The 16,870-nt window shown below is 42.5% G+C and overlaps 1 protein-coding gene and 1 long non-coding RNA gene across 4 annotated transcripts; one reads left to right on the forward strand and one right to left on the reverse strand.

Moving 5' to 3' along the window:
- Positions 1–665: 665 nt before the first annotated feature.
- On the forward strand, positions 666–4,216 carry LOC125550855. Its single transcript, XR_007301964.1, has 2 exons — positions 666–815; positions 3,836–4,216. It is a non-coding gene; the product is annotated as an uncharacterized LOC125550855 (long non-coding RNA).
- Positions 4,217–4,860: 644 nt separating this feature from the next.
- On the reverse strand, positions 4,861–16,265 carry LOC125550841 (putative wall-associated receptor kinase-like 16). 3 transcript variants are annotated; one of them, XM_048713963.1, is made up of 5 exons: positions 15,225–16,265; positions 13,290–13,485; positions 6,595–7,107; positions 6,275–6,427; positions 4,861–6,188 (listed from the first exon to the last, which is right to left on the reverse strand). In XM_048713963.1, the coding sequence occupies exons 2-5, from the start codon at positions 13,303–13,305 to the stop codon at positions 4,999–5,001; spliced, it is 1,872 nt and encodes a 623-aa protein (XP_048569920.1). In that variant the 5' UTR covers positions 13,306–13,485; positions 15,225–16,265; the 3' UTR covers positions 4,861–4,998. The 3 variants fall into 3 exon arrangements, with proteins under 3 accessions (XP_048569920.1, XP_048569913.1, XP_048569907.1); XM_048713956.1 differs by having other exon boundaries at positions 13,290–13,490; XM_048713950.1 differs by lacking the exon at positions 15,225–16,265 and having other exon boundaries at positions 13,290–14,800.
- Between the last annotated feature and the right edge of the window lie 605 nt (positions 16,266–16,870).

The raw sequence follows: 16,870 nt of genomic DNA on the forward strand, positions 1-16,870 counted from the left end.
CTAATATCTTTACTTCTATAAAAAGCTGATTTGGTAATGTTGATGTGCCTGCCATTCTTCGTTTACAACCGTTTGATTTACATCAAACACATCTCAATAAAAAGACCTCCACACTCCACTCCTTGTTTGTAGATAACTCTTGCCTCTCAGCTCATCTAGCCATCTCAGAAAAAAAAAGGATCTAGAGAGGTCTCTTGGCATCGTTTGCCCCCAACGCCTCTCATGCTTTCTTTTAGGCTGCATTGCCGACCACCACCACGACCCCCTCCTCCTCGCCATTTCCTCCATCCCTTTCAAGTCATCCCGAGTTACATTCATGATGGTCTAGAAAAAATAAACAAAATCGATACTCAAAAAATATATTTTTAAAGATCATTTTTTGCAAAGCACAATAAGTGTTATGTCTTCATGAAGTTTTGGATGCAGGTTGAACGCTTTTGTTTGCAAAAGATATTTTTTTAATCTATTTTCCCTATATTACTATTCATCCAGATGCTTGTGAGCTCTAGAGAAGAAAGAATATCCGAAGGAACCTATCAATATTGGTTAAACATGATATGACCCGGAGCAGTGCATTTCGGTGTTACTTACAGTTCGTTGTTTTATGTTCGCTCCAATGGGCCGGCCCATCACTGTAGACTTGGACGGGAGTGTAAGCTTTTGTCTCGCTTAATGCGAGACATATAGCTCTCGCGTCCATGTCCCGGGTGGCTCTGCAGCGACCCACTATTCCTTGCCCCCGGTCCGTGCTGTGCTCGCCGCCGCTGTTGAAGGAGGATCCGGCCGTCGGCTTCGGTGCTTGCACTCCCCCATCTGTGAGTTTTCTTTTCTCTCTCCTTCTCCTCCCCCACCCCCAGCGGTGCTGCCATTGGTTGATCTTCTCTCTTCACCCTTCCCCGTTCAGACCAGCCATGGCAGGTAGTATTCCTACCCAGCAAGGAGAGCTTCTGTTGGGAGGTCGAGATCGAGCATAATGGCAAGAACAGGAGGCCCGGCCGCTCGTATCACCTAAGGGAGCCCCACATTACGCCGGCTGCTAAGGCCGTGTACAATGGGAGGTGCTTAGGAGATGCTTAGTAAAATAAATCGAGTTTTCCTTAAGCACCGATGCTTATTTCTACATGATAGACGCTTAATTAAGCGTCTACTCTCTACAAATAAGCACCGATGCTTAGAGAAAAACTGGTTTATTTCTCTAAGCATCTACTCCGTAAGGATGGCGGTATCGGCACATCCCGTAGCCGTAGACTCGGTGTGAGCTTTGTCCACCGACTATTCTCCTCCTCTTAATCAGCCCTCATCTGCTAGTGATTTTTGGGGGAAAATGGGACGAAAGAGCGTCGGATTTTCATGTGATTTCCTGTTGGGATTGGTGAGACGCCCTGATTTTTTAGTTTAGTTACTAGTCAGCGGCCTGATGTATAGTGTTTATAGCGATGGTGAAGCAGAGTTTAGAACTTTATAGTTGAGGGTCTCAGCCGATGCTGCTGTCATGAGTGTCATTACTTACCTCCTTTGGCGTTTTGTACACTGGATTCTTGTGTAGTTTCTCCCCCAGTTTATCTACACACATAGTTGGGGAGAAGTGTAAATTTGCAAAGCAGATACTGTGGTCAGAATTCTGAAGCATTTTCTTCTCCCATGCTGTAAAAGACTGAAATTTGTTGGTTGAATCAGTCATCTGCTAGACTGCTGCTGCCTGCCAGTCCTATGAACAGAGTGGAAATATGACCTTATGAGAGTACTAGCTTCTGTGTATGCATTTTTTCTTCTTCTGAGATGCCTTAAACTCATTAGCATGCACTGGACAGTGGCAATTGTTTCAGTTTTTCCTTGCTTGCAGTAATCCATCCTTTTGTAACTTCTTATTTACTAACCTGGCTGTATGGAAATGGCAAAGAATTGTAGATGAGCAAAATTCAAGAGCATACAAATAGTCGACTTTACCCATCGCTGGAGCATGAACGTTGTTCTGCTTCTCATCTTTTGTTGTGCGTCAGCTCCCATGCATGGATGCTTCTCTATCTAAATTTGTTTGCTTAGAGTAAACTATATCTTGACACTTTTAACCAGATTTAGCACACATAATTCCGTTATATACTTATATATCATGTATATAGACATACTAGTCAAACATGGCGAGGACGTGTGGACGGATCGCTGGCCAAAACTGACATTGGTCTGCTTCCCATCAGTTTGTTTGTTCAGTCTTTTCTTTTTTCTTTTTGCATGGAGTCTGTTTGTTCAGTCTGTGTATAGTTTTAGCTGTTCCTCAGTTTTATCCATTCATTCAGATCAAATGTTATCATTCAGAGATCAGAGGGCGTGTGCTCAGTCTTTCATTGATTGATTCTTCAGATTACCACTTCTATCATAGACGGCATGAGTAGATAGTCAACATCGAGAGTCTTCCATTCCTTTTTAGTATTCTTTCAGCAATGAGAGATAGTCATTACGTCAGTTTGTTCTTCTTCAGTCCTTGGTCAGTTCATCAGTACGTTAATTAGACCAGTCAATTTTTAGGTTATCATTTTTAGACATTCAGTTTAAAAGTTCTTTGTCCATTAGACCAGTTTCGGGGTTTTAGACATTCATGCTTAGGTGTTCCTTTACATGAGATTAAGTTTACATGGCTAAGACAATTTAGTTTCATCTTGGTTTTATCTGTGATTAAGTTTTACTTTCTCGAGTCTTTTTTGTCTTTCTCTTAATGTGAATTCGCATTTAGCTATCTAGCAGTGTTTTTTTTGGTATGTAGCAGCGTTAAGATTTTTCCTTTATTTAGATAACAGTATAAATACTTCTCAGGAATTCTTGGAGAAAATGGAATTTCAGTATGTGCATAAAGTTTATTAGTTTTGAGTGATTCTAATTTTTTTCTATGTCTACGGGAGAGAATGCAACAAGTAATCAGATGAGATTATCTACGGTTTGTTTTTAACTTGTTTAGTTTGTCCTTGTTAGTGTTAAGCTTGTCGCGGTTCAGTTTCAACAGTTTAGTTTTATCTTCAGTTAGTTCTGTTTTCTCAGTCATCTTTTGTCATCTATCAGATGAGATTATAATCAGTAGCTTCAGTTATTAGTTATCATTTTTTCTCCAGACAGTTATTCTTTATTCCTCAGTATTCAGTTATCATTTCTCATTTTCTGATCTTACATCATTGTTCAGTCTCTCAGTCTTGAGTGTTTTCTTCAGTATCAATTTTCAGTACTTATCTCATCTAGCATTTTCTCGCAACCGAGAATGAGTATGCGGAGAGCAAACCTCTTTCATCTCTATCAGATTACATTAAAACATCTTTGGTATTTTATCTCAGCCTCTCGTACAGCACCGCTCCTTAGTGTTTGCAGCTTTCCTATCCTTCTCCTTCTCCTATGCGAGTGCATTAGTCCTTTCGGCTTGATTCAGGGATGTGTGCGATGCGTGCTCTTTTTTTTCCTTTTCAATTTTGTTTCTTCATTCTATATTTCTTTGGTCCCATTTTGTAGTTTCTTTTGTCTTCATTCTCTTAGTATTTTTCTTCATTTTGTTTCCTCGTTAAATATTTGTAGTCTCATTTTTATGTCTTCCCTTATCACTTCTCATTCTAATTCTTCTTTTCTGTTTATTTTGCCTTGTCTTTCGTCATTCCTCCCTTGTCTCATTTTATAGATTGTTTGCGATGTGTGCTGGTGCCGTTTGGACCTTGTGCAGAGAAACAAGGAATCAACCCCTCATTTATTCTGTTTCTTCTACGTCGGTCTTTTTTTCTCATTTATTTACATGATTCTTTTGGTCCTCTTCTTTTTTCATTGATGTTGGTTACAATATTTTTTTTGTGTTTTTGTGTTGCAGAAAATCCCCAAGGAAATTGTTTCCAAGCTCAACATCTGAGGAGTGGAGTGATTGCACTGACGATGGGTGAAGGACACAACACAAATTCAGGTATATGACACTGCACCTGACGAGTGTATGTAGTTTTAAAGGCAGTATGTATGCTTGTTCTAAGGGCTGACTTCGATATAGGAATAGCTAAAAACAAATTTCTTCAGTTTAATCGGTATGGGACATTCAGTTATTGAGTTATGTGTCACCAGTTAGTTTGTTTTGGACATCACGTTTTGTGTTTTATGAATATGTGTACCTTTTCTGTAAGCTGTCAAATTGACCAAGACAACCATTTGTTCACCAATATTTACATGATGTACCAGGCTTTAATTTAGTTTTTTACTGTTATATCTTTTAGTCAGGACTTATTGCCACCAGAAGAAAGCAAAACATATTTAGAAGTGTACAAGATGTTTCGTATGAATTGTTTTTAAAGACACTGGGGAGGTGCTCTAGTAAAAAAAAACTTATTGAAACGATAAAAAGGCCCAAGCGAACCCAAAGCCTGTTAGGAATGAGAAGATCCGCTAGTGTCTCCACTCCGCTGGGTTAGTAGCGTGGTGAATAAATGAGGACTACACATCGCTAAATCTGGCTGGATAAAAATTCGACGAGACTAAAATGAAAATCAGTCCACTGTTCAATAAACACTCCCTAAAGATTTTGCCTGCCAATTTATGTCTTCCTGAGCTGGGTGGTGTCCATCTCAGTATCCCACGGCGACAGATGAAGCATGGCAGAGGAATGGATGAAATTAAAGGTGTGTTCGGTTGACCGGGATCACATGCACTGATGCGCCCAGCAGAGCAAGCGGCGGAGTTGCGCCTTCCACGGCAACTCGGCCCGTGACTGCGGCCATGTGAGTGAATGACAATCAAAACCAGTTTGGTGAATATTCCCATGGCAACTGGCGGTTATAACACTAGTTGATACGTGCACTAGGCATTTAAAATCAATAACTAAGCACAGAAATGAAAAAGGGGCTGCAGATATAATGTGGAAATAACATAGGAAGTACAATTACAATATGTACTCTTCTAGATGACATAATTATTCTTGGAAACTACAAGGTAAATAATTAATTAAGTGTGTGCATCAACCTCCAGTTTATCATGTTGTTGCATATATCCTTAGCGTGGCATTGTCGAGGACATGTCTTGCTCCCCACTAAATCTTCTATTGATAGAACTGCTCTTTGCACGAGAGGTACCGATATTTGGGCATAGAGAAGGTTCGATCTCCTCATCATCTCTTGTGAAAATTTGCCTCTTTCTTAATCTTTTACTCTGAATGAGTTGCAGCCTCATTTGTACATCTCCCATGACTGGTCTCTCTTCTCCTCTATCACTCAAGCATGATATTGCTATTGATGCAATAGCATCAATTTCTTCACCAGTTACTTCGACAAGTTGAGGATCTATAATATCCATCAGATCTCCGAGATGAACTGCTTCCCTGAAGTTATCAGGCAACTTCTGCACTTCATCATGTTCATTATAGTAGAATGGCTTCTTTCTCGTGAAAATCTCCACAAGCAAAACCCCAAAGCTGTAAACATCACTTTTACCAGTGAGTTGTTGTGTCTTGAGGTACTCTGGGTCCAAGTAACCGAATGTACCCTGTACAGCTGTCTTCACACGAGTCTGACCGATTGGTAAAGACTTTGAAATATCAAAGTCAGCTACCTTTGTAGTAAGACTGTCATCTAACAATATGTTAGCTGACTTGATATCTCTATGAAAAATAGAAACTGCAGCAGCTGAGTGGAGATAAGCCAGAGCTGTTGCAGTTTCTAATGCAATCCTCACACGCTCATCCCATGAAATACCACTTGCAGAATTGTGTAAAAGGTTATATAAAGTTCCATTTGATATGAACTCGTAGACCAGAAGGGGCACCTCTGTTTCCAAACAACCTAAGAGCTTGACAACATTGCAATGAATGATCTGTGACAGTATGGCAACCTCATTGATAAATTGTTCTATCTCATGTTGATTCACTACTTTTGACCTTTTAATTGCCACCACACGTTGATCAGACACGATCCCCTTATAAACTTCGCCCTGTCCTCCTTTGCCAAGAATACGACTCCTATCGAAATTGTTGGTTGCCTTTTCTAATTCCTCCAGTGAGAATATCTTTGTTGTATCTGTAGCATTTTGATCTAAGATTAGTTGCTCCAAGAGCAAGCCTTTATTTTTCTTGAAGTTTGCCCTTCGAATTCCGTCTAGTTTATCTCTCTTCCACTTCTTGATGAGCATAGTTATACCAAATGCAATAAGTAGAACACCAATACCACATCCAATGCCGATTGCAATACCTGTGCATTCAATAGGTCAGTACGAATAATTATGTATTTTCTAGACCGTGAATGCTAGCAAATAGTTAGGTTCACTAGTGACTTACCCGACGTTGGGATGTGCCTCTTAGCTGGTATCACACATGTCCCTTTTGTTGCATCGAACTCTTCTCCATGAGTACAAGCTTTGCAGCTAAAGCCTCCAGGATAGTTCTCACATGTTCCATTGCATTTTCTTGGTAATAAGCACTCGTTGATATCTGTAAATATAATATATAATTAAGCATGGAAGAATGCATTAGATCACTTTAATTCACATGTTCTATTTTAAGTCTTTCCGTTTAGTGCCAACAAACTTCCCTTTCCTTTCTGTTTAGTAGCAATTTATAAAATGCTTGCGGTAGAATAACAGGTTAAGTTAGATTACCTTTGCAGCCATCTACTGCGTAAGGATTTCCTTCATAGCCTTGAAGGCACGTGCAACGATACCCAAGCTGCGTCATCACATTCCCATATGTGACATCCAGGCAAGTGCTATTGACGCTGCGGCATGCGTAGATATCCTGTTTTTGCCTGCTCATGGCTACTGCACATGTTGTATTCGCCGCAACCCACCACATCTTTGTATCAATCTCTTCAGATAAATCGAAGAGATCCCCTGTAGTAACACGGAAATCATAACTATCCGGTGTTCGATAACCTATCTCGATTCCTGCGTTGTTGGAATCTAAACCCACAATTCTCAGATATCCTTCATTCACTGCAATGTGGCCAACATGATACTCTATCTCGTTTCTGTTGAGGACTGTCACATTTCCTGGTGTGCACCGAAGCTGGAACTGCTCAAGGGCATAGCAACCTTTTTCTAACCCAAAAGGGAATGGAATGTTTGTGCCCCCACACGATCTCGTGCAATTTCTGTTAGGATTGGGGTTGTACTCTGTTGCCAATAGATTGACATAGAAAGTATATTATTATGTCATGAATTAAAATATATTTCAGTAAATTTTACTAACACATATGGATATCAAAAGTGTACACTAATTAAAATATGTTAATATCTAAAATGACAAATAAAAAGCAGATGTAGCGTTGATTTGAAGAAACCAAATAGATATTACTCAATCCTGCCTTTCTTTAGTAGCTTGAAATAAAGCTCAAAACAAATCGTGGCGATTAAATTTGAAATATAATATTACAAATTTATTTTTGTGTGAAAGAAGAGCTTTTGATGTCATTTGGCAAAGAAAATTACGTATGCCATATTGTAGCACTCTACTCTAATCACTGTGTGGCTCATTATTTTCAGAAATACTAGCAACCCCACATGTGTAATGGACATCTTCACTGCATACATTTCATGATATATACTCACACTTGTAAAAAGCTTAACCATCATTAAATTTGTTTCTCCCATAAACCACTAAAAGAAGAAAGAGCTGGTCGTAAATCATGAGCCATAGGTCTATTTTTTAATGATTGTAACTAGGTGGTCAGGGGTTGGTTGCACCATAAGTTTGTAACCAAATGGCAACCTCGAATGATCAAACTAAAATTGTGAGCCATTGGATGGGACATGAATAATTGTTATGGTTGTTGTCAACCAATTTATTTTATAGTACTAGTAACATATCTCAACTATTACAAATTGATATGAAACTTGCACTGCAGAAAGGAATCGAACAAGCAGATATAGAAATGAATACAGTAGCAAATACCTATGCTATAAATGTAAAAGTATGAAGCGTTCCTACTCCCACGAGGGGAGCTGCGTGCGTATATATATTGATAGGGCCGAAGGACTTGCCTTGGCGCACAAGGATGAGTACAAGAGTTTGAATACAATAGGAGATAGAGGAAGAGGTTGAGATTACAACGATAAGATGATTTGTTCTAACACCCTCCCTTAATCTCAACTATCCTAAATTAAGATTGCTCTTGAACTCATCAAATGATCGTGTTGGTAGTGCCTTGGTGAAACCATCCACCACTAGATCCTTGGAGGGAATAAACCGTATCTCAAGTTTCTTTGCTGCAACCCTCTCTCGCACAAAGTGAAAATCAATTTCTATGTGCTTTGTCCTTGCATGGAACACCGGGTTTGTAGACAAGTATGTTGCACCGAAATTATCACACCATAAGCATGAGATACGATTATTTTTGACTCCCAACTCTTCAAGAAGTGATTCAACCCAAATAACTTCAGCAGTTGCATTAGCCAAGGATTTATACTCAGCCTCTGTGCTTGAACGTGACACAGTGGCTTGTTTTCTGGCACTCCAAGAAATAAGATTGGAACCAAAGAATATTGCAAAACCTCCAGTTGATCTTTTGTCATCACTACATCCTGCCCAGTCAGCATCAGAGAATGCGCTCACAAGAGTGGAATTAGAACTTTTGAAATGAAGTCCTATTCCCATAGTATGCTTTACATATCTTACAATCCTCTTGACAGCTGTCCAATGTGCAGAAGTAGGTGCATGTAGATATTGACAAACCTTGTTGACAGCAAATGAGATATCCGGACGTGTGAGAGTTAAATATTGCAATGCTCCCATGGTACTCCTATACCTTGTACTTTCTTCCTCTTGAAGTGGCTCTCCTTCATATGCTGAAAGTTTTTCTAAGGAAGACAAGGGTGTAGGTACTGGCTTACAATTTTTCATTCCCATACGAGACAGAAGTTCAATGATGTATTTCTCCTGTTTTAACATAATGCCATCTTGAGTTTTCTTGACTTCAATACCTAGGAAGAAGTGCAAATCACCTAGGTCCTTTAAGGCAAACTCTGAACTTAAGTCATGCAGAAGAGCATTAGTGGCATTTTGTGAAGAACTTGCAACTATGATATCATTAACATATATAAGCAAGAAAATAACCACTCATGCCTTGTTATAAATAAACAAGGATGTATCAGCCTTTGAAGCAATGAAGCCAAGAGATTTCAATTGTAAGCTCAGTCTGGAATACCATGCTCTAGGTGCTTGTTTCAAGCTATAGAGTGCTTTATCAAGCTTGCAAACAAAATGTGGAAATTTCTTACTTTCATACCCAGGTGGCTGTCTCATGAACACTTCCTCTTCCAGAACACCATGCAAAAACGCGTTCTGTACATCTAGCTGTCTTAGGCTCCATCCTCTGAAAACAGCAATGGCTAGCACAAGTCTGATAGTTGCAGCTTTCACAACGGGACTAAAGGTGTCCTCATAATCAATGCCATAACGTTGCTTGAAGCCCTTTGCAACCAAACGTGCCTTATACCTGTCAATGGAGCCATCTGCCTTCTTTTTGACTCTGTATACCCATTTGCAATCAATTATATTTTTACCTTTCTGGTTTGGTACAAGATGCCAAGTTTTGTTTCTCATCAGTGCAGAATATTCCTCATCCATTGCCTTCTTCCACTTGGGATCATCAAGTGCACTACTCACAGTTGTTGGCTCTCCTGAAATACACAACATGCCATATGGTATAGTTCCATCCGTTCTTATCTTTGGATTTCGTATACCTTTTTGTAGTCTAGTCTTGACTCTTGGAGAAGCCACAGATTGGACCGCAGGTGCACTTGCCACAGCTGATCCGGGAGAATCAGGCGCTGACGCAGAAGATTCTGGCGCAGTTAGCACAGGAGATCCTGTGGCCACCGGTGTGGCCGCCACTCCTGTAGGCACGCGGGAAGTAACCGCGCGGCGCGGCACAGCGGATCTGCAGCCCGACTGCGGCTGCATGCGCACGTGGGGCGAGGAAGATGCGGTCCCGCTGCTGTCCCCACCTGTCGACGATGCGGCGCCATGGGATTGGCTGGATCGGGAGTCGAAGCCGCTGCTGGTGGGAGCACGATCCAAGGAGGATTCGATCGCACGATCCGAGGACTGCGCGCATGCAGGCGTGCCAGGCGCCGCCGGATCGTCCTCGTTGTCCATGTCCGGCTCGTCTCCTTCTTCAGCATGAAATATAAGATCATTTTGAGCTGGATTTTCGAGATTTTGATCATTTTGCGCTCCTTTTTCTCCAGGGACCTGCGCAGGCATAAGAGTAGGAGCAGTATCAGTAGGAATATCATCACATTGGTTAGTACAATCATCGCCCCCATGATCAAAAGTCCGAAGATGTGTAGGAAGAAGGAGAATTTCTTTGCGAAGGAGGGCATCGGCATTGGGATGAAGTGATGCAAAAGGGAACACGGACTCATCAAAAACAACATCTCTAGATATGTAGACCCTACCAGTAGGAACATCAAGACATTTAACCCCTTTATGCATAGGGCTATAGCCTAAGAAGACACATCTTTTAGAGCGGAAAGCGAGTTTTCTTGTGTTGTAGGGTCTGAGATTTGGCCAACATGCGCACCCAAAAACACGGAGTGATGTGTAGTTGGGTGTAACACCGAGGAGACGTGTAATAGGTGTGTCAAGTTTGATAACTTTGCTTGGAAGCAAGTTGATGAGGTAGGTGGCAGTTAAAAAGGCTTCATCCTAGAACTTAAGTGGCATGGATGCATTTGCTAGCAGTGCTAATCCCATATCAACAATGTGACGATGTTTTCTCTCAGCAGAGCCATTCTGTTGGTGAGCATGAGGACAAGAGACATGATGTGAGATGCCAAGTTTTTGGAAAAAAGAGTTCAACTTCTCATACTCACCACCCCAATCGGTTTGCATGGCAATGATTTTGGAGTTCAGTTTGCGTTCAACAAGGTTTTGAAAATTGATAAAGAATTGGAATACATCGGATCTTTTTTTCAACAAATAAATCCAAGTAAATTTACTATAATCATCAATGAAGCTTACATAGTAGGAAAATCTCCCAACTGAAGTAGGGGCTAGTCCCCATACATCTGAGAAGATGAGTTGTAATGGAGAAGTAGATACACTAATAGAAATAGGGTAAGGCAATTGATGACTTTTAGCTTGTTGACACGGATCACAAACTGACTCAACACTAAGACTAGGCTCATAAGAGAGTTTATTTTTGCTAAGAATATATTTAACTATGACTGAAGATGGATGACCCAAATGACTGTGCCACCTTGATGAAGAAGGCTTGGTGACAATATTTGCTTGTTTATCTGACCATGAAGATGATGATGATATGAGTGGGTAGAGACCTCCCACGCACCGTCCTCTAAGAATTATTCTCCTTGTTGCCAAGTCCTTAACCAAGAAAAAATAAGGATAGAATTCTATGAGAACATTGTTATCAAGAGTGAAGCGATGAACGGAAACAAGATTTTTGGAAGTTTCTGGAACATGCAAGACATCTTTCAAGTGCAAATTTTTCATGGGGTTTTTAACGATTGAACTACCAATATGTGTAATATTCATACTAGAACCGCTTGCCGTGCGAATTTGGTCACCTCCGTTGTACTTCTCCCGCATGGTCAACTTGTCAAGTTCACCTGTGATGTGATTTGTTGCTGCACTGTCGGCATACCAATTTGTGTCAACTCCATAGGAGACTGCATGCGCCTCCTTTTCTTCTTGATCATTCTCTTCGTAGCGCCACCAACAGACGCGTGCACCCCCTGGATGATGCTTGAGACATATCTGGCACTCTAGGAAGTCATGCTGCTCACGCACCTGCTGTTGTTGCTGCTGCCGAGGGCGTCCTCTGAAGCCGCCGCTGCCATTGGAGGGAGAAGGCTGGCGGTCACCACGGTCACCGCGGTCACCACTACAGCCGCGCCCCCTTCCTCCTCGCCCGCGATAGGATCTGTTGCGGGACGAGCCACGGCCTTTGTAGACTGCATTAGCGGATGTATGAAACCCGCTTGAAGACGAGTCGCCCAACATCTCCATCCTTTGATCAAAGGCAGAGATCTGAGCAAAGAGATCATTGGCGGTGATGTTGTTCTTGACAGCGCCGATCGCCGCCACCAAGGAGTCGTAGTCGCGGTCCAATCCTGCAAGTATGTAGTCCACCATCTCCGGATCAGAGACGGGGCGGCCAGCAGCAGCTAGTTCATCCCCGAGGCTCTTCATCTTCGCCATGTATGCTGAACTAGACATGGTGCCTTTCTTGGTGTTGGTGATCGCAATCCTTAGGTTGGTGATCCGAGACTGCGATTGTGAGGCGAAGAGGTTGTTGATTGTAGTCCAGAGCTCGAAGGTGGAGTCCCTCCCGACGACCTGCGCAAGGATCTCAGGAGACATGGAGTTGAGTAGATATGACAGAACATGTTGATCTTTGGCGATCCAAGTTCCATACAGAGGATTCGGCTCTTGGGCCGTGGTTTTGTCCGCCTTTGTGACCTCCATCGTCTTGGGCGGAGCGGCGTCGGAGTTGTCCAGAAGCCCAGTAACCTGCGCTCCTCGCAGGGCTGGGAGAACTTGCGTCTTCCAGAGGATGAAATTCCCCCTCGCAAGCTTTTCTGATGGAGGTGAACCAAGGTTCAGGGCGACGCCGGCTGAGGGAGACATGACGGCGATCGCGAATATGATCTAGGGTTTTGTTTTCTGGTTTGTGGCTAGATGTATGAAAGAGGGGCTCTGATGACCATGTAAAAGTATGAAGCGTTCCTACTCCCACGAGGGGAGCCGCGTGCGTATATATATTGATAGGGCCGAAGGACTTGCCTTGACGCACAAGGATGAGTACAAGAATTTGAATACAATAGGAGATAGAGGAAGAGGTTGAGATTACAACGAGATGATTTGTTCTAACAGATAAACAGCATAGCATCTACTATCATAAGTGTTCAAACTTGCAAGCCACTCTTAAGCATACTTTAGAAGATCATTGGGAACTTTGCTAGAACCAATACATAAAAAAATCAGCTATTATGAGAATTTAGTTGGCAGTCAGGGGAGCCATCGATCATATTGTATGTGGGTTGAGGTAGTTAATATCCAAAGCCTGGTCATGTGCTTTTAGTAATAGTGTAGATAACACAGAATTTTGTATTGGTTATGCCTTTGATTGTCTTACCTATCTAACTGGCGAATATATGAAGCAGGCAATCTATAAGAGTTGTCTATCTATTTATACCACAGGTGTTATTTTTGCATAAAAGTAATGCAGATCTTAAGTTGTTGCTATGTTGAAATTCTGAACTTGAAATGGGAGTAGATCGCAGTAATGAGTAACCAAATCTGAAATCAAATATTGCTTGAAAAGACATACCTTCACAGCCATCCATAATGTAGGGATTTCCTTTAGTTGGGCACTGACATGTGTAGCCTGGTCCAGATGACAGATTTTTGCAATAGCTTGAACCTCCACAGGCGTAGCTTGCACTATTTAGTTTTGCACTTTCACAATTTGGTTGATCTCTGATAGCCGAAGCTAATAATGCCGTTGGGTAATCGCTTGGGTCTAACTGAGCTGCATAGATATCACTTGTGTGAAATTCGTATCCATAGGCTGACATGAAAACCTTGACATCCGTGCGACTAAACCTGGGAAAAGTTTGTAATCCAAACCAAATCCAGACCAAGCCATACATGTACAAGTCCAGCAAGCAAACCAAATCAATCCAAACTTTTAGTGCTACGGTCCAAACCAAACTGAACTGATCATGTTTTCAAGCCAAACCAATCCAGTCCATTCCCTAGAATCGGTTTGAGCCCAAAGTTTGAAACTATGGACATATGCACATAGACAACTATTCATTACATTGTCTTACACGGTACAGAGACAACAATCTGAATTTCAGAGTGAAAGAGACAGAGAGGAGCAGCAGCAACAAGCACTAAACAAGCACAAATCTGAACTGAACAGTTAACAGGTGCAAGTACTTGTAACATCTTATCATTACACTGTCTTACACATCTCAATACTACCGAAATTTCAAAGAGAAAGACACAGAGAGGATCAGCAGCAACAAGCACTAAACAAGCACAAATCTGAACTGAACAGTTAACAGGTGCAAGTACTTGTAACATCTTATCATTACACTGTCTTACACATCTCAATACTACCGAAATTTCAAAGAGAAAGACACAGAGAGGATCAGCAGCAACAAGCACTAAACAAGCACAAATCTGAACTGAACAGTTAACAGGTGCAAGTACTTGTAACATCTTATCATTACACTGTCTTACACATCTCAATACTACCGAAATTTCAAAGAGAAAGACACAGAGAGGATCAGCAGCAACAAGCACTAAACAAGCACAAATCTGAACTGAACAGTTAACAGGTGCAAGTACTTGTAACATCTTATCATTACACTGTCTTACACATCTCAATACTACCGAAATTTCAAAGAGAAAGACACAGAGAGGATCAGCAGCAACAAGCACTAAACAAGCACAAATCTGAACTGAACAGTTAACAGGTGCAAGTACTTGTAACATCTTATCATTACACTGTCTTACACATCTCAATACTACCGAAATTTCAAAGAGAAAGACACAGAGAGGATCAGCAGCAACAAGCACTAAACAAGCACAAATCTGAACTGAACAGTTAACAGGTGCAAGTACTTGTAACATCTTATCATTACACTGTCTTACACATCTCAATACTACCGAAATTTCAAAGAGAAAGACACAGAGAGGATCAGCAGCAACAAGCACTAAACAAGCACAAATCTGAACTGAACAGTTAACAGGTGCAAGTACTTGTAACATCTTATCATTACACTGTCTTACACATCTCAATACTACCGAAATTTCAAAGAGAAAGACACAGAGAGGATCAGCAGCAAACAAGCACTAAACAAGCACAAATCTGAACTGAACAGTTAACAGGTGCAAGTACTTGTAACATCTTATCATTACACTGTCTTACACATCTCAATACTACCGAAATTTCAAAGAGAAAGACACAGAGAGGAGCAGCAGCAACAAGCACTAAACAAGCACAAATCTGAACTGAACAGTTAACAGGTGCAAGTACTTGTAACATCTTATCATTACACTGTCTTACACATCTCAATACTACCGAAATTTCAAAGAGAAAGACACAGAGAGGAGCAGCAGCAGCAAGGTTTGGGGAAGAAAAGGAGCTGCAGTTTTGTGGAGAGGATGCACTAACCTGCCGAGCTCGAGCGACAGCAAGTTCGACAGAGAAAGGAGCAGCAGCGGGGGAAGAGAATGGTGAGGATGCACTAACCTGTCGAGCTCGAGCCAGCGGCAATGGCGGCGGCAGCCGGCGAGTCCTGCCCGTAGCGACGAGCGGCGGCTAAGCTCCAGCCAAGGGAGGGGAAGACGGCGATCTGCCAGCCAGATGGTGTCAGAGGGAGGGGAAGGCGGCGACCAAGCTCCAGTGGGCGGCAACGACGGCGGCAGCGGAAAATCCCTGAACTTAGCGGCGGGCGGCGGCCGTCGCTCGTAGAGGCGCACCTAGGTCATCTACCACTGTCGATTTGGTCACTGGATTTGGTTTCAGACTATGGATAGAAACGGTCTAGGACTGTTCGGTTCGTGTCCAGACCAAACCAACTCAGTACAACAATGGTTAAAGCCCAGACCAAACCAAATTGATTTAGGGACTTGGCCCATTTCATCCAATCCAAAGGCAATCCAATACAAAAACCGACTGAAACTATGGTTCCAGTCCAAACCATTCCCAGGTTTACGTGCGAGGGTGCATGTTATGCCGGCGCACAAGTCTGAACCCGAAGCTTGCTTTGCTATTCCCGATTTTGATACTGCAGCAGCCCAATCCATTATCGCACGTCTCATCCAAGCTTGCCTTCTGATTCTGTAGGCAAATACTCCTGCAGAAACCAATAGGAATGGTGGTATTATGCTCGAACAAATATGCATCCAGGCCACACCCAACAACAAACAGGAAGTTGTCGAAGTTGTCATCAGTTAGAGAAAGACCCTGAGGGGCATCCCACCACATATCATAGGAATGCACACCTACTCCCATGGTCTTGAATTGGATGGCTACTTCGGTATTCAGGAATGAATCTTGCAGGGTATAAATCTGGGTTGCAACTGTAGTGTTTGCAAGGAAGAGCCTGGAACTATGACGAGTGGTGTTGTCGCATATGAGCTCAAAACCATCCCGGAAGCAGCCATCACCTATCCCAAAGGGATAGATGATGTTTACGCCGCCACAGCTGGAGGGGCAGTGTGCCAGTTCCGCAGAGGTAGGGGCACGCAGGTTCCTACCACCTCCGGCCACTAGAGATGCTTGGGGTGTTGTTGCCGCCTCCGCGCAGGGCCGCTCTTTTTCTTCCTCTCATCTCGCATGTACACAGACCATGAAGAAACTCTACACAGACACACACACCAAGAAAAAGCACAAGAGCTTTGCGTAAAGACTCTGCCCCTTGATGTACACATGATGGCTACATTTTTCTCCAGCCCTCTCGGCTCACTTTTCTCATTAACTCAAGTGGTACTTATACAGCAGAGCAAGCCTCACGCACACAAGCCAGCGGTCATGCCCGGCCACTAACCAAACTAACCACTAACTATAATTATACCCACATCCACCACTTACGCAGCCTGTCCTATCCTCAACGACTGAGGACTCAGCCATAATCACATGCATGCAGCTAACAAACCCAGCTAGCTTGCTAACTAACTCAGCCATACAATCCCCACGCCATCTCGGCCACATGACTCGGCCAGCACACCTAACTAGCTAGCTAATACTGCATGCACTCAACTAACCAAGATTATTATTAACATTTTCTCCCTTAATCTTGACTTGTCGTCGCCGGAGTTGCTGCCGCTCATGTCATTGTCGTCGTCATAGCCGTGACCCAGCCCGCGGACCTGACCCGGCGCATCGACGCCGGT

The sequence above is a fragment of the Triticum urartu genome, chromosome 1 (assembly GCF_003073215.2).
Source record: "Triticum urartu cultivar G1812 chromosome 1, Tu2.1, whole genome shotgun sequence".
NCBI classification, from domain to species: domain Eukaryota; kingdom Viridiplantae; phylum Streptophyta; class Magnoliopsida; order Poales; family Poaceae; genus Triticum; species Triticum urartu.